This window comes from Borostomias antarcticus, assembly GCF_949987555.1.
Source record: "Borostomias antarcticus genome assembly, chromosome: 11".
Classification (NCBI taxonomy): Eukaryota; Metazoa; Chordata; class Actinopteri; order Stomiiformes; family Stomiidae; genus Borostomias; species Borostomias antarcticus.
Genome location: NC_140244.1, coordinates 22,563,313 through 22,586,503, shown reverse-complemented (window position 1 = coordinate 22,586,503; position 23,191 = coordinate 22,563,313). Strand labels below are relative to the sequence as shown.

At 45.3% G+C, this 23,191-nt stretch overlaps 2 protein-coding genes across 3 annotated transcripts; one reads left to right on the top strand and one right to left on the bottom strand.

The window, feature by feature from the left end:
• Positions 1 to 1,116: 1,116 nt before the first annotated feature.
• Positions 1,117 to 14,423, bottom strand: syn2a (synapsin IIa; the record flags this gene model as incomplete). 2 transcript variants are annotated; one of them, XM_084445528.1, is made up of 11 exons in its annotated part: positions 1,117 to 1,251; positions 1,356 to 1,505; positions 1,659 to 1,761; positions 2,185 to 2,259; positions 2,355 to 2,497; positions 2,679 to 2,741; positions 2,944 to 3,033; positions 3,207 to 3,363; positions 3,468 to 3,559; positions 4,205 to 4,262; positions 14,092 to 14,423. In XM_084445528.1, the coding sequence occupies 11 exons, from the start codon at positions 14,421 to 14,423 to the stop codon at positions 1,117 to 1,119; spliced, it is 1,398 nt and encodes a 465-aa protein (XP_084301654.1). The 2 variants fall into 2 exon arrangements, with proteins under 2 accessions (XP_084301654.1, XP_084301655.1); XM_084445529.1 differs by having other exon boundaries at positions 1,117 to 1,248.
• Positions 14,424 to 16,232: 1,809 nt separating this feature from the next.
• On the top strand, positions 16,233 to 22,836 carry vgll4a (vestigial-like family member 4a). Its single transcript, XM_084445532.1, has 6 exons — positions 16,233 to 16,393; positions 16,857 to 17,008; positions 17,351 to 17,511; positions 17,965 to 18,169; positions 18,365 to 18,479; positions 19,373 to 22,836. The coding sequence occupies exons 2-6, from the start codon at positions 16,922 to 16,924 to the stop codon at positions 19,570 to 19,572; spliced, it is 768 nt and encodes a 255-aa protein (XP_084301658.1). The 5' UTR covers positions 16,233 to 16,393; positions 16,857 to 16,921; the 3' UTR covers positions 19,573 to 22,836.
• The last annotated feature ends 355 nt before the right edge of the window (positions 22,837 to 23,191 follow it).

Below are 23,191 nucleotides of genomic sequence, written 5' to 3'. Positions count from 1 at the left end.
AGTATTTATTCTTTGGCTCAAAATGATAAACGGTAATGGTCTCGTGGAATCTTATAAATCTCGTATCTAACCTAATATGTTGGTCTTCATATGGTGTACAGTACATGTGCATAGGGACAGTTTGTCAGTCTAACTATGGGTGTTTTGATTCACTATGGTAACACTACCGATAGATTCATTATTGACTTTAAGAAGCAACAACTACTGTATGACGTGGCAGAATGCCTTTAAATAACTTCCTTTGAAACTATAAAAAGAAAGGATTTCTATGAATTGTCTGTATACAGGCGTGTACTCAACACCAGCTCTTAGCGCTAAGGAATGATTGTTTATGGACACGTCTACTCTGTATAACTTATACAATATGCATTTATCACACATTCACAATGCATAAACCACAGGGACCATAGATATCAGGGATAAAATAACAGTGTTACTGTTAACATCCCATTTATCTGACATTGAAAACATACTGTCATCTGCCTTTGTATCAATCATGCAAAACAAAAATAAATATCTATTTAGTATAGCTATATGTATGAAAATAATCACCACTACAGTCATACGAACCCACATGTACATATTGACATATACACAAACGCCAAACTGCACGACAAACCACAGTTTGAACAATATCTAAAAGTACACACCAAAATGGAGGACGAAAGTGAGGGGGAGGGTGCGTGTGTATGTGTGTGTGTGTGTGGGGAGAGGGGTGGGGGTGGATGGGCAAAGAATGATAAATGGCTGAATCAAACACGTGGCACACAGCAGCGCTGAACTCAGTGTAGGCACAATCTGCTTATTACATCGTCAACAACAGCCCCAAAGTAAAACCACACTTACGGTAAAAACAAGGCGCGACTGTTACAAGCACACAAATCAGAAGGGGGAGACGGGTGGACAGTACATATTGACACTGCATAGAGGAAAAACCCCGCCCAGGCCTGGCACCGCCACAGTGCCAAACTAGCATCACCAAGATCGCAGTCCTCCTCCCAAAACCCCCTCTCCACCTCCTCTGCCTTTTACGCTCAGCTAACGTCCATCTCTGTCAGACCCACGTCTAGATCTCCCCCCCCCCCCCCCCCCCCCCGCTTCCCAATTTCGGGTCACTCAGTTGGCCTGGACTGGTTTTGGTCCTACTGCAACGCCATTACAGTCGAGAATGTACTGCAGACAACCTTGAGGAGGGCGTCCGGCACCTGGCTTGGTGGTCAGCTCTGCCACCATCTCCTTCGGCACTCCGTTCTGGAAGGAAAAACGTCAACAATGATAGTCCGAGTTTACGGTTTAAAGGTGTGCGTGCGTGTGTGTGAGTGCGTGTGTGCGAGTGTGTGTTTGCTGCTACGTACCTGAGATGGCTGTATGGTGGTGGGTCTTGGTGGGGAGTTTGCCGGGGCCTTCCGCGCCTCCTGGTTCATCTTAGCCAGCACCATGTCAGCAATGAGCTGCCTGTCCTCTGCCTGATACTCTCCTACCAGAGGCATGGACGAGCCCACCACCTGACACACACACACACACACACACACACACACACACACACACACACACACACACACACACACACACACCCCTGTTCAGTACCACATCATCCTTTATTTTCCTTCCCTGACCGATCGTTAGTCCTCTCTACTCAGACTGAATGGATGTCATACCTCGGTGATGTAATCTTTCCCATCTTTCCCGTGGATGGCCTTGACCGCACAGATATCCAGTCCCCCAAAGATCTCACAGCACGTGTCCACCCACAGCTTGTACCTGAACACAGAGATGGAGAGGACCGTCAGTCACTAATACTAATGGTCTTCAAAGAATGTGCATGAATAGTTGCCTGTACAGGAACTTGAATTCATCAATACTCCTCAAAATGAAAGGATAACTATTGTCACTGTCAGACAAAAGCCATGAATAAAAGCCAACTCCATTTTAGAATTTCTTTTTTTTTTTTTTTTACTTTACAACCTCTGAACACCTCCCAGCCCTGGGACCAATTAAATCTATTACCAAACAGCTCATCATATGTGATTTTATGTTCAAAAGGAATGTTCTTTTCAACATTCTGAAAACTATCAGCCATTTTACAGATAAGTGTTTTTCATCCGACTGCGATGCTATGCTATCCTCTATTTCTTTGTTCTGTTCATAATGAACACAGTCACAGAAGCGCTGTTCAGCACTGACCTGTCAGTCATAGCCACCTGCTCCAGCATGGCTGAGCCTGTGTTGGTCTTCCAGTTCCCAGAGATTGAGGTCCTCCTGGGGAGGAGACAGTGGTTTATAGACTTAACATTTTTCTAATAATGTTCAGTTCATCCTCCAACCGAACCATAATCAACCGCGGTGATACATACATGTAAACTTTGTAGTCGTTGCCAATCTTCTGGATGCGGATGTCGTACTTGGAGTCGATGAGGGGCTCTGTGGTGGTGTAGGTTTGCGTGAGTGCCACCACGCTGGCGATGTCCTGGAACTTACTGTGGTTGTCCACCTTCACCTGGGCACAACAGAGGAACAGAGCCGTAGAAGCACACAGAAAAAGGCAAGTATAGGACAAGGATGTAGAATCTTATTCAGCCTCTCATTCTGTTTAAGCTGTACCGAAAGGAATACTATCAGGTCGTCACCAAACAGAAACGACGACACCAGACATCAAATATACGGTGAAATATTCCTACCTTTCCAATACCGGAGTGGGCATGTCCAATTTTCACCACGACAGGGAACGTTGGCATGGTCACCTGGGATAAAGATATTTATCTGAGGTAAAGTTATTGTTTTACATTTAGTTTCATGCTACAACAAAGCAAAAAAAAAAGAATGAGGAAATTCTCCTAGAAGGAGTTTCACTGCAGAGTCTGCCTACGTTCTACTGCTGTAATTCCAAAGACGTCACCCTTTTCAAAGTGCGGGAGGCTGTTCGATGGTCCCTAGGGTTCTTACCATCTCCTTGTAGTTGGGATAAAAGGTCTGCTCAATCAGAGGGAACTTCTCCGCACCCAGCTTCCTGTACGTGCTGATCAGCTGGGCAAACTGGGGACACAGAGACACGAGTCATTCAGCCGGTGCTCTTATTAACCAACACCGGCAAGACTCTGGGGACATTGTTATCATGAACCTCAGTCAGGCTCCTCAAATTCTTATCTAATCCCATTCACGGTTGTACTTCGGTGCATGCCACCTAGCCGGTTTGGCGGTGTGCCTACCGCCCAGGGCTTGTCGCACAGGTTGTAGATGGAGTCCAGGGAGTTGATGCTGGGGACGCCTCCGTACTGAAGGCCGATGATCAGGTTGCGGAAGTCCTCGTTCTGGGTCATACTGAAGGCATGCTGGCGGACCAGGACAAAGTCAGGCTTGAACGACCTGTAAACAACAGCATGTGTTAGAGAGATTTGTACAGTAGGCAAGGAGAAACACACAGGAACTGTGTGTGTGTGTGTGTGTGTGTGTGTGTGTGTGTCTCTCACCTGACCACCTTGGTTCCGTTCCTCAGGACTTGCATGTCCACGTTGCAGGTCCCATTGGCATGTGCCACGATATTGATGTCATTGAATTGAGCCTGAGGGTGTAATAGAAATTGTAATAGATACATTCAAATTAGTGTATTCTCTGTATCAAGACATTGTGTAAAGCAAGAAGCTGCCCTTTGTTTATTGCCCTGACCCCCTATATCCAGGCCTTTTAATCAACTTTATGGCAGGAGACCTCCCCAGGGGTCCCCTCCTCCCAACTATCTTTGATCCCTGTCTTTGTTCACTTGAGCTGTGGCCTAGCCTACTCACTATAATTGGCTAGTGAGGTATTTGCATATGCAGGTATGGTCACACCCACACTGTTTATAATACCCTGTTCTCAAGATAATCTTTGCTCTTGGTGGATGTTCCTTCCTCTTTGAGCCCGACTTTGCAAACTCGTAACTTATCTGGAATAAAGGTAACCAACTTGGACTTTTCAAAGATGAACCTTGGCATTCTCGACTACTCTTTTCTTAATTATTAGAAGAAATCTATAACAAGGGGCAGACAGACACATCCATCATTCCCAAGACTAGCTACGGATATTACAGACTAGCTACGGACTGCACACAATGTAACCATTCCCAGCAGAGATTCCCAACAGAGATTCCCAGCGGAGATTCCCAGCGTGTTGCAGGAGGCTGACGGCCCAGAAGGAAATCAATAATGCTTATCCTAATGAGACGTACCTGTTCCACCTTGATGTCATAATCCCCATCCACCTTCTTCCCCCTGAACAGCTTCGCCCTGAGCAACAGAGAAACACAATTAACCTTTTCAGTCCACTAAGAGACAGCAAAATATCTACTGATTAAGGACGGTTGTGCCCCCCAACCTTCAAATGAAGGTTGAGGTGCACAAATGACGTGTCAATATTTTAATAAAAATACACACGGTTGACTTTTATAGGCCTGAGAAAAAGAGTACAGTTGGCACACCGGAGCATATAGAAAATGGACTGGTCCCAAAAGTTTATTAAATTAACGTTTCGATCACATGAAGATCTAATGAAGATCACAATGATCCAAACGTTAATTTCATAAACTATTGGGAAGAGAATGGGAAGAGTTTTCTATATGCTCCAGGCTGCTCAGCATAGTGGATGTGCCACCCGGGATCTCCTGCAGCAATGCAGAGATCTCAACATCAGCGAGGCAGGATGGGCGGACCACACCTGGCGTGCGGAGTGGGATGCAAACACCTCCAGACTCCGTGATTTCATCCCGGCCGCCGGTCCTTCCCCTTCCGGGATGGACTTACCCAGACCGCCGTGGGTGAGGCTTAACCACCTCCGGACCGATGCACAGATGGAGCTTGGTATGGGATATATCGGACACCCAATGGAATGCATGGCCTGACGGTTGTGGATGATGAAACGGTGACATGGGTCCTAGAGGTGTGCCCAGATATATAGCCCGGGTGACCCCTCACCCAGGCTCTGGGTGGTAAAAGGATAGCCCCTCGGCCCCGAGCCAGGGGGTGAGTGAAACATCGACACCCAGAAGAAGAAGTGGATGTGAAGGCTCCTTTTTCTTGTCAATTAATTTTAACAGGCAGCCTTTGTGGAATTTATGGAGCAGACAGATGCATCTGGATACTTTCATTTCACCCTAGTCTCACATAGCCAGACTTATCTCCACACTTCGTTTACCCAGTGCCAGCGCTGGAGAAAGGACTGGCTGGATTCATTACCATTTGGGGATAGGGTGAACAAAACGCTGTATTTCCAATCACGATTGTCTTGGGTGGAGCGGTTGCTACAGTAGGTTGTTTCACATAGTCTGGATCGAATCTGATGGGCGACAAACAGATTTGGCCACCACTGATTGGGCAGTAATAAACTAATGACAAGGCTTATCCTCAAAACCTACATTTGCTGAATCAGACCAATTTCACCCAACAAATTCTGCCAGCTATACAGATGGGCATGAAGTGTCAATGGCCGTAATGAAGTCATCATTGTGGTATATTCCCTCTAGCATAAAAACCATTGTGGGTGGATAATGGACTCAATAATGTAGCGCAGTGAGTCACTTGTCCTCTGTGCAACAATATTAACAATTTCATAAAATAGCCGAACATTTCTCTTGACAGATGTAGGCAGCGAGCCCTTTTAATGCTCATTTGGGTGTATTTGCGTCGGCTGCTGGCCGTCAGTGTAACGTCAGATCAACTTTGGGCTCTGTTTACTGGTACTGGCCTCCTCGCTCCCTCCTGACAGACAGGCTGCAGAGAACTGAGCGACGGAAAACGAGAGAGGCCGTCTGTTCAGCTCTCCTGATATAATCGACGTACAGACACGAGCCACAGCCTTGATCAATCGTGACGCCTAATGAACTCCCCTGGCGTGGCGTCAGGGGGTCTAATACTGATTCAGCATTGGTTCTGCTTTTCTGTCTTGTGTTACCATGGTACTGCCCTTAGCTAATGAAGCTATCAAGCTCTCAATGGCCCTAGACTTCTAAGAGCTCTACAAATTTAATTGGCAATCCCCCACTGAGTTGCAAATGGCCTTAAATGGTATTGCACAGAACTCTATAAAACTTCCAAGCACCCAAAAACAGAGGTTTCAGTGGTCAGCTTGCTCAATTGAAACGGCCCTGAGAATGGTCCACTAACAGGGAAAACTACTGTTACCCACAGCTTGAGGAATTCTTGCTTGTTTCACACTGCGCCAAACCCATCACGCCCTGTCTAGTATCGATGGGCGGCTGAATAATTCATGGCTGATCTAATTTGAGAGTAGGTTTTTTGTTGGTTTTCTCTTGTTCCTGGTAGGTTTTAAGAGTTTTGAGTTGAAGATGAGGCTGGATGAAGGCCTGGTGTCCGATGGCTTAATGGTGGCTGTGGCCCTCCATATTCTTTCTTAAAAACGGCAACTTTATTGGTTAAAAGTATAAAAAGTGCCACACACTCAAACTTCACAACTGAAAACACCAATCAAAACGATAAAGGAAAGTGAAATCGCTATGCGATGGGCAGACCTGACGTTTCGCTAGCTTCATCAGAGGTCACAAGAGGAGTGGAAGAGAGGCCCTGAATTTGAGAGTAGCATTGATCTGACTGTGAGATCAAATTAACGTATATTAATCTTGACGATATGAATCTGAGGGAAGGAGAACCCTGCAGCTCTCTGTGAATAGATCCAGACGGGAACTCCACAGACATGACTCACAGAGCCACAGTGACAACACATGAAACACAAAACAGATCAGGGTAGCTTTGGGAAATGGCTTCATGCCGTCTATGGAGGCTGCACTACACAACCCACCACACTAATAAGGAAGGAACCCACCACACTAATAAGGAAGGAACCCACCACACTAATAAGGAAGGAACCCACCACACTAATAAGGAAGGAACCCACCACACTAATAAGGAAGGAACCCACCACACGAATAAGGAAGGAACCCACCACACTAATAAGGAAGGAACCCACCACACTAATAAGGAAGAAACCCACCACACTAATAAGGAAGGAACCCACCACACTAATAAGGAAGGAACCGACCACACTAATAAGGAAGGAACCCACTACACTAATAAGGAAGGAACCCACTACGCTAATAAGGAAGGAACCCACTACGCTAATAAGGAAGGAACCCACTACACTAATAAGGAAGTAACCCACCACACTAATAAGGAAGGAACCCAACACACTAATAAGGAAGGAACCCACCACACTAATAAGGAAGGAACCCACCACACTAATAAGGAAGGAACCCACCACACTAATAAGGAAGGAACCCACTACACTAATAAGGAAGGAACCCACTACACTAATAAGGAAGGAACCCACCACACTAATAGGGAAGGCACCCACTACGCTAATAAGGAAGGAACCCACCACACTAATAAGGAAGGAACCGACCAAACTAATAAGGAAGGAACCCACTACACTAATAAGGAAGTAACCCACCACACTAATAAGGAAGGAACCCAACACACTAATAAGGAAGGAACCCACCACACTAATAAGGAAGGAACCCACTACACTAATAAGGAAGGAACCCACCACACTAATAAGGAAGGAACCCACTACACTAATAAGGAAGGAACCCACTACACTAATAAGGAACGCACCCACTACACTAATAAGGAAGGAACCCACTACACTAATAAGGAAGGAACCCACTACACTAATAAGGAACGCACCCACTACACTAATAAGGAAGGAACCCACTACACTAATAAGGAAGGCTAATGAAACAGTCTTGGATCTGCGCAGACCATGCTGATTACTGCTGATCGTAAGCCTTACCGTGTTCAATGACTTAATTCCTCTCCAAGTCCAAGACGAGTATGATAGTATTTGCGGTGTATTTCAAAACAGAATGATCAGGTACCAAATCCCTCAGGCTGCCAACAACAGATGCTGTACTTTGATCTTTTTAAATCTGTACGGTTCTCGTGGTGATGACGGGCCCAGTTGGAATTAGCAGTGACTGGTGCAACTGTGATGAAGGTTGAGGCGTGTCCTCTAAAGACAGGCCTGACGCCCTGATGAGTAAGTGCCACTCCAGCCAGATGAACCCAGTTCCCCCAATGATGCATTAGGACTGGGATGGCTTTTATTGACGTCCTCCATTACACTAAATCAACAGGCCACACTTTAAATAACGAGGATTATGACATGTGAATCAGTCTACAGATGATTAATGGTGCATATGGATGTGATTTCACTGCCTTATATAAATTATTATCACTAACCCATATACTCAGAGAGAGAGAGAGAGAGAGAGAGAGAGGAGAAAGAAAGTGTGTGTGTGTATGTGTGTGTGTGAGAGAGAGAGAGAGAGAGAGAGAGAGAGAGAGAGAGAAAGAGAGAGAGAGAGGAGAAAGAAAGTGTGTGTGTGTGTGTGTGTGTGAGAGAGAGAGAGAGAGAGAGAGAGAGAGAGAGAGAGAGAGAGAGAGAACGATGGCAAATAAGAGGACGCCGATCATTCATTTTTCTAAATCAACATGGACCTTGGGAAAACAAATTAAAAACGAGATGAGAAATTGGAGCTGGAGCTGCAGACATCTGTTGATGTCAACATGAACACGCCGGCCTGAACACCGCGGATCGCTGGTGCTTGAGGAGGCTCAGCTGGAGAGACGTGGAGAGACGTGCCACTTCTATAGCCTACTGTGTGAATATCTGGAGATGCAGATGTAGCCTACTAAGTCCGAGTGGGAGATGTGTCTGAGAGTGACGGGTGATTCGAGGACAAGCTAGGCAGACTGGGGTACAATGGTGGTGTTATGCACCAAACTGAACACTGAATAATGCATTGTTGCTCACTTCACACTCGCTGTTTTCCCGAGACATGTAAGGAAAGCAAAGATCATATTCCCATTAATTGCAATGTGTTTTTTTCCAATCCCTTTGCTATACAAATCAAACTACTACTTCCTATCATAACTGTTTGTTTCGTTTACTATTCAGTGATTTGATGAGTGACCTCCTCGGTGCAGTGACACAGCAGTAATAGTAGTGTCAATGACACATTGATAGTGAGTGAGGGATGGTTATCTCTGCGTCTCTTACACTTGTACAGCAGGAAGGAAAGAGGCGAGAACAGCCCTCAACACTTGTCAGATGGGAGTTGCTTCCTCCCTGACAGCTCAACGATTTATACACATTTATACTCCTGTCCTTGGCCACAGGCCAGCGGGTGATAGAGTTTCTCCAACAAATCAAATCAGGAGACAGACCGAAATGAGAGATGACGGGTAGGTGCTGCAAACTCCTTCGTGTTACGGGAAATACGTAGCAACAGGGAATGTTGCCGACGTCCCAGACGGCAGTATAAATCTCTGTCAAGGGGCTACAAACTACACCAGAGTTTATGAGGATCTCAAATATGGCTGAAATAACGCTAGAGCTCTAGCAGCCTGTCAGAAAGTGGCAACCAAGGTAAACCTTGAGGACTGAGAGGCACTCCACGGACAAAACAGGAGCCCCCTCCCACTCACATCCTCTCAACCTGCGTGATTTCTCAAGAGACTTACTTATAATAGTTTAGGCACTTCCGGTACAATAGTGATTGTATCAGGCCCACAATGCCCAATGCTGTATTCTACACCCTCTACAGATCCACCAGAGGAAGTGTAAAGCTATAAAGAGTCTGACAGCCGAAGGGAAATAGCTCCTCTAGACAGGTAGCTATAGCTGATAAAGAACAGGAAGGCGGGAAACGAGAGGAGCTTCTTCTGATATTGCCCTTCAGGAGACGATGACTGATTGCAGCAGGAACGAGCTGTCTGTCTCCGGGGGACTGTGGTTACTTGGACTGTGCCCCATAGCAGTTCTCTCACTATGGCTCTGAATCTGTGATTTCCCGTAACACAAATATTTTTTATTCATGCTTCGTGTATATCACACTGGACTGGTAGGCCTATGCACTGTCGCCCTGATCAAATAAACTCAATAAAGTAAAATAGTTCAGCTGAAAACCAGCTCTGACATGAACGAGCTGCCTCTCAGCACGATACACCATCCTCTTACTATCTGGAGATAGTACAAGAGGATTTTATCTTGGAATAAACGTGAAATGTCATCACGTCTGGTCTGCGTAGTAGGGGCAGCAGTGTCAACATGGACGTCAGACCTGCTGCCAGGTCTACTGCCAAGACGACAGCCTGATAAATGCGCTGCGCTGAGAGCAGCAGGCGGCGTCATCACGGTGTGCCCTCCCATAGGCATACGCAAACACTGCGATACAACCACCATCAGCATCATTTTCATGGTAAACAATTGCCGGTGAGATGTTTCTGCCATTCTGCTGGTGGAGTGTCGGCTTGCTTGTTAAATTAGCTACAGATAGGCCTATGCAACGTCCCAAATGGAGAAATGGAGGGATGATATGGCATAGTCTCCATCCTGACTGCAAGATCGTGAGATTGCAAGATTTACTAAATGGACTGCACTTATATAGCGCTTTTCCACCTTAGCGGCGCTCAAAGCGCTTTACAATGGCCTCTCATTCACCCATTCACACACACATTCACGGTAGCTGCCATGCAAGGTGCTAACCTGCTCATTGGGAGCAATTTGGGGTTAGGTGTCTTGCTCAAGGACACTTCGACATGTGGACAGTCGGAGCTGGGATTCGAACCACTGACCCTTCAATCACTGAACGACCCGCTCTACCAACTGAGCTGCAGCCGCCCCACTGCAATTCACCTCTGCGATGTTGCCCAGGCTATTACAGACGAGCGACATTAGCTTTCACTACTATTCTGCTCCTGGCACTGCTTTTGCTTGCAAGTGCTTTTTGTTCTGAGTAATCACTAATCCAGACTCTCCAATTAAGATACCGCAAGGGTCTGTAGCAGGGTCTGTAAAAGGGACCCTTAATGCATTTTAAGCGCCAGATGATCAAAAACAGTTACTACTAGCAAAAACCACAAGTGATAGGCTACTTTGCTGCCACCCGTTGCCCAGGCAACAGGGGCAGGGTGCAAGCAAGGCATTACAGCTTTGTTTCAGAGTATCGAAGGAAAGGCCAATGTCTACGCTTGGGTGAATGAACCAATCTTAAACTGTGTCCTTAAGACTATAAACTGCAGTGTAACCAGACCATGAATAACGACAAATTATAAAATCAATGAGGCAATCAGAAGCCAACCCTCTTGCCCTCTCTCTGTCTAACAGAGTGTTTTTGGCCACTGATCCCATAGTGAGTAGAAAGGTGGATGGGGACTTATAACTTAATCACTCATAGGACTAGTAGAGGCATAAACCAATAATGCACTGTGAACCTGTTGACCGCTAGCCTCGTGAGACCATCCTGATCTCGCAAGTTAGAGCTATGTGAGCTCGCTAGATCAGGATGGTCTCACAAGGCTAGTCGACCCCCACCCATGTCCATGACCCCCACCCATGATGCACGTCGTCAGCATGTAGGCTACCGTACAGTTGTTGAATGTGTAAGTGCACTGGGCTTTTCTAGTTTCGATGTATCTCGGCATATAGGCCCATCATATTTTTGGTTTGGTCTAAGCATTTATTTGAAAATAGGTAGTGAATTGAAATATCAGTGATTAAAATAGTTCATATGAAAAGAGCTGATTGAAAACAGGCCATGCAAATAACATGGTGTGATAATTTACTGTTTATTTGGTCTCTGCCTCCCTCTATTGTGTTACTGCGCCATAGTGGATCTGCTCAAAGCATTCTACAGAAGAGCCATCAAAATAGTTACTAAACACCTCAAGCTCTGAACTCTGTGGATTTATAAAGCAGGCGGCATCCTGTGTAGAATAGACTACACTTATGCCGAGACACAAAGGATAGTTTTTTTTAATGTACTGTACAAAGAAAAATGTACTTGGCAATGTGCAAAGCCCCCCCTTCGGTGTTGAGAGGTTGTAGACAAAAATAGAGAGCTCTGCTAGAGGCAGGGTTTTTCTACACCGGAGCAGCCGTTCTTTCCCGTGTCTGGGTACTGAAAACATACAGTAAGAAAGGGAAACAGCTACCGGCGGCAGCTGGCGCCCTGACCTCACTAATGAGACCCTGCAGCCTGGGCCTGTGGCGTTCAGGAACGACTTCAGAGCAAGACACCACTCTGAAGGGGTAGTGTGTGCTATTTCGGATATTCAGCCCCATTTGTGGTCTGTCTACCATGAATCTGAAAGGTAGAGACCATCATTTTACTGATCGTTCCAGTATTGAGCTAGCTGCCGTTTTTCTGCAGGCTCTCGCTGGGATACAAGTATGTAAATGCGGGAAAACTATGATATATGTGCTTTTCCGAGACGGGAAGCACAGGGTGTAATCTTACCGGTCTCAGTATGATCTCCTGTGAAATGTATCGCAATCCAAATATTTTTTGGTGTTTGGCATGACTTGCACAGTCCTCCATGGGAGCAGTGAAAAGAAGCGCCAGGGGAATGCTTATGTCCAAGCCATACCAAACATGAAGCAATCTGTTCTTCTGCATGTTTTTCAAATTGGGTTCTTTATGGGGGAAATCCTTGCGAACACGGGTAGAACATGCAGACTCTGCACAGAAAGGCCCGGGGGCCTTCTTCCTGTGAGGAGACTCATATGCCACTGTCAACCTGTCATCCAGGGACAGCTATGTCACTCAGGCTGAGGCCCTGTCTCTCCCTCTGTCTGCCATCTTCACTCTTTAAAATATCTAAAGGCATGTCTGCAGGATCTTCTTTTATTCCAAGACAATAATAATCAGCACTGAATGTGTTTTGGGTCATATGCTCATGCACCACCCTGAATAACCTTGAAAACAAAAAACATGTAATGATAAAGCCATCCTATCTAGCCTTCAGTCCTGGTGCTCGGCTAAGGCACTTTGATTTTTGTAACATGTACAGCATGAACATGGTTCGCTCTGGTTAACAATACAGAGATTTATCATTCAGTGAAGGCTGGCTTTAAATCCTGTGAAGACAGCTTACTGCATGAGGTTGTTGCAAAAATCTAAGTCTACCTTTGGCAGAACTCTACAGTTCTGCTTACTAATCATCAATCAGTTTCATCTCCACCTATCAAAGTAAACACTCAATTTGCGACAGTAGCCTAAAATCTACTTGCCAATAAAGAAAAGATCAAACTGCATGCTGTACGCTGCTGTACCTCTCAGTGAGTTCCGTGCTGCTGGGTAAATAACATAATATATGCTTACATGTATTACTCAGCATTCATGCCATGATCTCCGCGCCTCCCACAGAGAGACAACATTCACTGAAGATGCACTGGCATTGGCATGCAAGGCACACTGAATACCATCCTCTCTCCTGCAACATGCTGCATTATTCGTGTGATCTACTCATGCAGCACAGTGGTGCCATGTGCTGCAGTGTTGCATTAACTGCGGGGGTGGTAGTAGGGTGGTAATGTGACCCTCAGCCTATCACAGACCTTGATGAGGGAAACCTCATGGCGGACTGGGAGGCACTGCAGTCTTTGCTTCATGGAGAAAACAGGAGCATTCCCCTCAGACTGCCTGTTGATTGAATATGTATAGCTTTCCTTTTCTTGAATGATCTATATGCCAAAAGTGCATCCTGGTCCATTTGCTTGCATGTGGGTGTTATAAAGTGATATATATGATATAAAAATGCAGTCACTTCAGTGAGATCAAATACACATGAATACAGTTGCGGGAAAAAGATTTGTTTCATGGCTTAATGTGCTGGGGTAAAGGATACCCATCTATCACTGCAGAGTCCACATTAAACTCTATTCCAAAATGGGATTGTAATATCATTACTGCAGAGATTCGATTGTCCTGAGCTCCCCTCCTGTTGTGCTCTGTCTCTGGGTTGTGTCATTGCTCTGATGTGCAGCAACATCAGGGCACACCAGCAGTAACCTGATCAAATCTGCCCAGCCCCCAGACAAATGGAAGACCTGTTGCCTGAGATTTTAACCTTCACTTTACCACAAGGTCTAACTGAAACATCTTGGACGGAGCTCGACCAGAAGATCATTTTCTTTTGACATTTTCTTTCAGGAATGACTTGGTCAAGAGGGCAGATGAGTTTCAACTGATAACAAGCAACACGTATCAATTATTCAAGCCATCCTCTATAGGCCGTGCACAGCAAGAGACTCTTCACTCACCATTCCTGCTGCGGCTCGTCGATGACCAGAAGTGTCTTGAACTTCTTGGTAGTCGTGGTTGGAGTCTGCTCCACCAGTCCTGCTGAGGCCGCCGTCTGCTTCACCACGTTGGTGATGGAGCTGAAGAAGCCTGCCCCAGTGGACTGGACTGGCTGGGCTTTCCTCTCCGGGTTAGGGGAGGTGGCGGGGGGCGTAGGCCCAGCTGTAGGAGACTTGGCCGGGGCTGGTGGAGGAGGCTGGGGGGGGTCAGACCTCTGGAGGTCTGTCATGTAGCCATTGGGCAGGTTGGAGATGAAGCTGCTGTCAGAGAGACGCCGGCGTAGGTAGTTCATGGCTGCAGCCTGGAGGGCAGACGAATCACAGAGGGCCGGATCTGAAGAATCTTGAGGATGTCACCCCGCGGACGGACGAATTTGCAAGTTTGAGGTTGCCAGTTCCCAGTGTGCAGCTGGTGAAAGCTCAGTTCTCTATGCATATGTGAGTGTGCTTCTCCCCAGCTCGGCGTAGCGTCCACAGAGCTCCCTCTCTGTGCCGGTGACGTTCTCCTCTCCCTCAGCCAATCACACGCCTCCACTGGCCTGGACGACTGCAAGAGATGCTCACGCTCTGCCTCTCCTCCCCCTCCCCTCCCCACTCCTACTCACTGGTGTGGTATACGTGTGTGTCTCCTCCACCCCTCCCCCATTCTTTACTGCCTCACGGCCATCACCGCTTTTTCATACCACTGCAAAAAAAAAAGAGAGGTGTTTCCATTGTAAATATATACGTTGGGTAATCCTCTACCGCTCCCCCCCCCCCACTACCTCTCTGTTGCGTGCTCTCGCTCTTTCCCCCTGCCCTTGCCTCTGTGGCTGTGTTGAATACAGCCGTGGAAAGAGCAAACAGAAAATGGCTGTTAGTGCTTGTGACAAGGTGCCTGGCAGAAGGAGAGGCAGGCGTCAGCAGCAATCTCCCGGGACACTGATGTGTGCCGTTAACCCCCTCCTGCACCTCACTGGTTTATCGAGCCCTGTAAATCTACTGATTTTGCTGAGGAGAGCCCCTGAGGTCAGTTTGATGCATTTGAGAGGATATCCCTACAATAGCTATTGGCTAAATACTGCAACCCTATTTGTACTTACTATGGCACAAGGCCAACATGATCTGTAAGTGTAATATATAGAGGTCTTATAGAGGTTTTTAAACGTGCGTAAGGCATGATGGAGAGGCCTGGCGCCTTGCGCATCCTGATGAATGACATCATCCTGACACATAATTGGATTTCCGATCACACAAGCACACTTTGCATGCCTTCAGTTTTTTTCATCAATGATGATATGGTGAAATATAGAACCATAATGCAATTGTTTATTTACTGCTGGAAATTAAGTGCATATTGTTTACCTTTCCTTATCTAACATCGCACACTATATATGATTTCACACTATATTGGTGTGTGCTTTAATTTTGCTAGAGAACAACAGTATGCATTTGTCTCGCTTGAATATACTCATATAACATAATTCTGCCAGGTGTGATCTTGTCTGTGAATGTGTTACTACATTCTATGCCTGCCTCTGCAGGAGCATGAGTCATTTGTTCACGCTTTGCCCCCAAAGGTGTTCATTAAATGTCAGAGTGCTATCCCCTCACCCTTGTGTAGTTTACATTGTAAGTTGTCGCAGAGAATGTAAGCCTATCTCCATGGAAACTGGAGTGTGCTTCTCTCACTCTCACTGGTGTGTTGGGATAAGTGGATGACAGCTAGAATATTCTAAGGCTAAAAGAAGGTCCAGCCTTGGAAGAAAGAGGGGTAGATGGGAGGGGGATCCTCCCAGTCCTTATCGACCCACCTGGCCATGTCCCAGGGATCCACCCAGCATGCATCCTGGCAACTGTCCCAGTGGTCCTGCCGTCCTTTCTGGCTGCTCTTTTTTATATATATGTTCGGTCGCGTGTGTGGGCGTGATTCTGTTTGTTTGTCCGGAGTGACCGAACCTACTGGCTAGTGGCTAGTGAATCTCATTGCCTTGTCTCTTGCAGTGGTGGTCGCCAGTAGCTTCAGTGTGCCCAGAGCGCATGCGCAGTCGATGATTCACTTCCAGCTTGCTAGCTAGCCAGAGTTTGCTGTGTTTTCTTCTGTTTGGCTGAGATGTGGCGCAACGTCCCTTTGTCTTAGCCAGGATTTGCGAAACATTTCGAGTATAAATGGAGTGAACGAATTGATTTTTGTGAACTAGCTAGCTAAATGATACACATTTCTGGTCGTTCATTTGGATATTCTGACTATACTTCAACCTAGAACGAACTGTAGCTAGCCGAAGTAAGTTCGAAGTTGTCATTTTCGGTAGCTTGCTAACGTTAGACTAGCTCTTATACTAGCTGACGTTAGCTAGTTAGCCTAGCTGTGCATAGCTTTGAAAAGTTTGCTTCCCAGTTAACTAGATATCTAGTGCTAATGACCTTATGTGTTCACGTTAACTAGCAAGCGACCTAGCTATCTGTTTCGTGTTTGTAAAGTTATACGTAATCGTGTGAAATGAACTTTGAGCTAACTCGAGTTAGCTTAGCTAGCAAAGTTTGTTATGAGTTATTAGCTAGCTAGCTGGGTTTCCTAACGTTACTAACGTGAAGCTAGCCCTAGCTAACCCGAGGTAGCTAGAAAGACACTAGCTAGGTTAACATTACCTTTAGTTGTGGCCTGTTCTAGTAGTTCATCTAACGTTAGCTAGCACTGTCTAGTTAGCTCAATGTTTATATCATCTCTCCCATCTCTCCCTCAATAGGACCGAAACTAGAAGCTAGCTGACACGTTGCTAACTCCATGTTAGCAATCAGCCAGTAAGCTTAAATGCTTTTCACGAGAATGGACCTGTTGAACTCTCAGTTCCTGGACAAGATGAACAACAACATCGGGAGACTACACTACGAAGGTGAGGTTCATATTAATAATGAGGTTAATATGAAGTTTGCATGCCGCCTCGGCCGACCACATCGTAGTAATGACTTTGGTGGTAAACAAGTGTAGCTACTAGTCTATATATTTGACCCACCTCGCGAGATATTACAATTATGATCAGTGTTTTGGACTTTGCGACAAAAACATAACGTTATAGCTATGTTCCCATTAAGCATCCATATAAACAGGTACATTACCTTGCTAATCTCCTCGTCAATTTGTGCCAGAGGAGATCAGCTTGTAAACTTGGTAGATATCACAGCCTGCAGTAAATGAGTAATCCCTATAACATCTTAAGATGAATCTCATCCTGCAGGTGAGTCCAGGATGCCTTCCATGCCCACTTCAGTGACTGGCATGAGGACTGGACCTCCGGCCATCTGCCCCAGCAAAAGGAAGTATGGGGAGGAACCAGTGGAGGAGCGGATTGACTGTGACAACGACCATATGACCAAAATGAGCCGATTGTTTGCAGCACAACTGTAAGTGCCTGATGAAAAACAAGATGCCACCAGCCAGCTGGCTGAGATTGTCATTGTTTTGAGGTTGCTTGTACACAATATGCTTGTGAGTTGAATGATTGTTTTAATGACGTGTGATGTTTTTTTAAATTCTTATTATTTATTTATTTTTTAAAGGGAATAGATTAGCTATTATAATAATTGCATTGGTGGGGGCGGTGCAGGGGCGGTGCTTTGATGAATATGGTTAAATGGGCTGTAGGGACGCTGTCTCACAAGTAAACATAATGTCCACAGCTCTGATTAATCCATGTGCTGAACCCCTGTCCCCTCATTAATCAACACTCCGCACAGCCGATCTCCTGACATCAAAGCGGGCAGATTTAAGTGGCCTATGAATAGACAGAGCAGTTGGTGGTCTGTGTGTCAGGCCTCCGGGATAATTTCCCACTTGTCCTCCTTTTTTTATACGAGGGGTCGACCGGCCGGCGGAGACCACCGCAACGACCCCTGGGGTCTCGGCCACAGCCCAGCGGAGCGCCATATTTCTTCCTCCAACGGTCTCCATGGCAACCACCTGTACGCCTCCGTGCCCAGCTACGGTATGGAGCAGCCCCTGGCCCTGACCAAGGGCACCCATGAGAGAGCTGCCATGTCTGGCTCTGTGGAGCGCCAACAGGTTAGTCACCCAGGGCAACACCCGGCATGTCCTCTGCCTGAGTAACACGGCACTACAGTGACAAGGAAGGTGTGAAGCTTTAGAGGGGAAGACGTGATTCTCAACGAGGATTTTGTTTTTGAGGCCTCTTGTCTTCTACATTACAGTAGTCTGTACGTATCAACTCGGCATATTTGTTAATGTGTGATCTTCTAGAATCGTCCTTCAGTCATCACCTGTGCTCCTGCAAGCAATCGCAACTGCAACCTGTCTCACTGTCACAAGAATGACTGCTCACCCAGCCCACCCACCGACCAGAGAAAAGCCAATGGTAAGTGCTTTGGTTATTACGCCACGGTCAACATTTAGCAGCGGTTCGGTCAGACTCTGTCCATATTCCATGTCATGTATCTCATATATCAGCATTTGAACAAAGGTAATTTGGCAGGTTTCCATCAGCATACTCATGATTAAAAGGGATGGACATGGTTATTTGAATAAATGGTTTACTGAAAGTAGCTTGGTATTTGGCTTGTGAGCCCCATGAGTATTCACATTTCCTGGGGGCCTTTTTTGATCGTAGTCAATTTAATCTAAATCAAAACACAGCTACTCGTTAACTTTCCATTAGACTCTTCGTCTTCAATAAACGCCCGTCTCTTAAAATAGATGGAAGCTAAAATGTCATTTTGCGGCCAATAACTGACACCACTGCTCTCCAGTGCTAGACAGTCTCTACAGAGTAATCCCTCTTTTTAAAGGGAGAAAACCACATTCTATTATCAAACAATTGTTTGTTCACGATGAAGTGATTAGAAGTTCATTATCTTGTGAATGAAAGAAGTGCCAGCATGACAGTCTGGCATCGCCTCCTTTGAGCTCCAAGCGACATGCATCACAACAAAGACAACCACAGGCATGCTTCCCCTTAACTTGGTGAGGGAGAGTGTTTCCTGGGCTTTCCAGCCTGACCAAGGTAGGCTTGCCATCGCATTATTAGTTAGCCCACAGCAAGGTTTGGAAGAGGTGTAATTAGTTTTGACACTGCTGATATATTGCAACACAATTACCCCAAAATTGCCTCCTATTCCATTTAACCGAAAATCCTGAAAAGTTGTGTTAAGATAGGATGTTCGAATAGTTATTTAATTCTGAATGCCTATCCCTAAAGAATAATGGTTTGGTTGAATGGTGGAACTCGCCCTCTCTCCTCTCCAACCCCAGCTAACACAGCTTGTGACCCAGTGATCGAGGAGCACTTCCGTCGCAGCCTGGGGAAGAACTACAAGGAGCCGGACCCCGTTTCCAACTCCGTCTCCATCACAGGCTCTGTGGATGACCACTTTGCCAAGGCCCTGGGGGAGACCTGGCTCCAGATCAAGGCCAAGGGAGGAGGCCCCCCCAGCCCAGACGCCAACTCCTGATATGGGTAGGAGGCAGAGGTGGCGTCCCTCGGTGTTGGATGGTGAACCACCACACTCTCTTCCCCTGAGTGCATCAACCACCTTATCCTTCCTCACCTAGCACAACTTCCCCCGAGCTGAGAACAATGCAAGACAAATTATGTATTATTGTGAATATAGTGCTCACTGGGTGTTCAGTAATGGACCTTGAGGTTTTCTGCCAGTCCCTTTTAGATCACCAGTACTCTGATCTAAGCTCTCCTCTCACATATAAGGTCACATCAAAAAATGGTAAAAAAAAGATTATATTTTTGAAGAAAAACAAACTCAGCTGAGCACCCATCTAGGACTAGTGTTTGATGTTTGGTGTTTAGCAGTCTTGATGTAATTTAGCGTCAATAAGCTGTGCCACCTTGTAGAGATTGGGATTTCAAAAACGATCAGTTGATAGAGGCCTCTCTTGAAGGTATGCCGTTCTGTCCCAAACCCCCTGTTTGCCTTACTTATTAACCAAAGAAAACACTAGCCTTTTACAACAAAAAGCCATAGGTTTGCTTTGCCCTGTCTATGCTTGATCCTCCTTAATTCGCCTAACTTGAAGAAGGCATCAGGTCTAATGCACTTGATGTGTATGCCTGTTTTGGTAACAGCTTTCCTTTTTCAATTGGAGCTAACATGTTCAAGAGTGATAGTGTGTGTTGTTATTATCCGGACTCTGGCCTCCCCCTCTGGTCCTGTTCTCCCATTCTTTTTCTCAGTTTTGCGGTGGCGCTCGCTGAACTGGACCTACAATTTGTTAGCTGACTTAAAATGTTAGTGTTTTTGTTTTTAATTCTGCTCACTGTGGTTCACTTGGTAGATTTACATTAGCACTAGCTAACGTTATCTGCTTTTGTGTTGGCATAAAGCATGTTGATTTTACACACGTTTAATATGTAAAATAGGCTTGGTTGTTAGAAGCTTTCTAATAGCCAGACAACTAAATAAAACAACGCTTTCAAGCAGAGTACATAGTTAACGTTAATAAAACAAACAAATGTAGCCTACTTGCTGTGGCCCGAGTCGAGACCTACCTCCCATTGCTCGCCGGTCTATAGCCATATATAGCGTCCATCTGGTCGAACCACTTCCAACTCTTTCTGTTCGAACCACTCCAGCCATTATGGTCCTTGATAGACCTGTAGTCACTTTTCCGTTGTTTTCTTTTTCTTTTTTCTTTTCCCTACTCTGTCGGAATGTCCTTTGGTAGCCATGTGCGACCACAGTTCTTTGAACCAACAGTTCAAAGCCTTCTTGGTGGGCCTTCTTGTTACACAGAGCCCCAAAATGGCTGGTTTGTGCAGGATGTGCCATTTCTTTTCTTTTTTTTGTCAAGAAAAATATTCTAGTTTTATTAACGCAGAACTTAGAACATGGGGTTAACACAGCACACCAGTAGACAACAATGCCCCATGTTGCGCAACGATTTGGTGATAATTCTAGTGATCATTCTCTGACCAATCTGTAGTCTGCAGTGTTTTCATGTCACCTTTTGGTATCGACTCAGCTTGCTTGGAACCTCGACGAGGTGAGACCAAAAAAAGTACCAGATGCCAGGTACTATACACCACTTTTGCCCGATGGAAAACCAATAAAAGGCAAGGCAAGTCGTGTCAAGTTGAGCCGTACCATGCGGTGGAAAAGCAGCTTAGTAATATGGATTGTACTCTTCTCACATGGACGCATGTTTTCAAATAGCTGGTATCTATTACGAACCTTAGTATTCTATACTATTTACCCTCAGATTTTATTTTTTATCCATAACAGTTTTAGAAATACTCACTGCTGGTACAGTTGTACTCAATATGTTTTCTATCTGGTTTTCATTAGTATCTATTTGAGCATCCATCTACAAAGCACAGCCTCTGGCAAGGTTGTCTGAACGCAGTTTAACAGGCTAGATTGCATGGTTATTCTGTGGTACGGGATGCTATAGCTTTATGCATGACTGAATACATTTATCATCAGTAGACCAGGCCTATCTATCTAAGAGTTGACTATCTCTGATAATTTCCGTCGTCAGTAATGGCTTTATTTATTCCAAACTGTATTGCTTCACTTTCAGCATAACATGATTTCTGTCCCATTTTAACTAACCTTCCTTTGTCAGATTGACTACTGTTCTAAAGATGCTGAGTGTCTGCCTACATTCCTCAGTCATGAAAGTGTGATGGTTTATTTCTTCTTGGCATGTAAACATGGAGTTTCTCTCATGTACCATGCCCTGGCCTTAAACGAAAGCCTGGCTTAAGATCGTCTTGAGTAGGCATGAACACTGAACATTCCATCAATGGCACCCATCTTAGTCAGTCACCTCTGTTGTTCAAGAAACATGTCTATTATGAGTGAGCAGAAGTGTATTCTCTCAAAATATGGGTCATCTTTGGATGCAAACTTCTTTGATGTTTGTGGAAGGTGAAGAAATCTGGGCGAGTACTATCAAGTCCTACAGTCTTCATGTGGCTGTTAATAATGATGAATACATTTGTATTAACCCTCTTATATGACTTATTTTCTTTAGTAAACATATCCTATGTGTCAACACTGACATAAAATGGTATTGTACATTGAGATTGATTTATTCACTTCTGAACTGGTTGAGAAAATTATGTATATGTACTTTCATTCAATATTCTCTACACTGTCTAAAAATTACTATATTAACTATCCTGTTTTTTTTATTATCTTATATTTTACTTGGATATCTTAAGACTATCATTGCGCCGCGCGTGATGACCATAGAGATTTTTTCGTTTTTAAGAACAACATACTCATGTAGCCTGGATATTCGTTATCCTCTAACCATGCATTTTGTCTTTATAAGAAAAGTTGATCTTTTTCCAGGATCGTCGGAGGTGTTGTAAGTGCAGGAACACATCAGTCATTTTATGAAAAGGCTCTCTCAGTACCATGTCAGGTAGACCATAGTGCTGCAGGTTTAACAGCCTGTGTATTTGTGTCTGTACCGCAGTATGTAACTAAGGGCTTCTCTCTGGATCTGCCTGTTTGACACAGGTTGATTCCCAGCAGTGTGTTTGGGTTTGATATTCCAACATTATTTAATTGCTTGTAGACTGCTTGTGCCTCTTAAGACAAGTTGCAGAAACTAATTCTTCCAAGTGTCTTTCACGTGGGATAATGCATTTAAATATCCATGACTGTTTGTTCATCTGTATTTTGTTCACTTTTAGCCTTCTAAAGAACAAAATGCCACTGTTTTTGTACTTGATTTCATCTAAATAAACAAAAAGCTCTCACAGACCAAGCCTCTATTGTTAATGTCAACCAGATTTATGACAGATTGTTTACAAATGTACATATCCCTCAGCCTCCTGGCCCACTGAGGCTCGCTGGGCTGTGATTTACTCCCAGATGGAGTGGTGAATGGCTTCTGTTGGGCGTGGCAACCTGACGTGTTCCAGCTGTGCTCTGGTTTGGTTGTTTATCTGCGCTGGAAACTTGAGTACAGTTTGTCTCCTTGCTTTGTGTGTGTGTGTTTTAATTATGTGTGTGTGTGTGTCCACACACAGACACAATTAAAAAAAGGACACTAACATTGTGTCCTTATTCAAGACCAACCAGTGCTGTGGGTGTTCTGAGC

Bases quoted from the DNA above. Each gene is read 5' to 3' on its own strand.
- vgll4a (XM_084445532.1), top strand. From the start codon at position 16,922: ATGCTTTTCACGAGAATGGACCTGTTGAACTCTCAGTTCCTGGACAAG. The intron at 17,009-17,350 runs GTTCATATTAAT...CCTGCAGGTGAG, and splicing joins GACTACACTACGAAGGTGAG to TCCAGGATGCCTTCCATGCC. The intron at 17,512-17,964 runs GTAAGTGCCTGA...TTTTTATACGAG, and splicing joins CGATTGTTTGCAGCACAACT to GGGTCGACCGGCCGGCGGAG.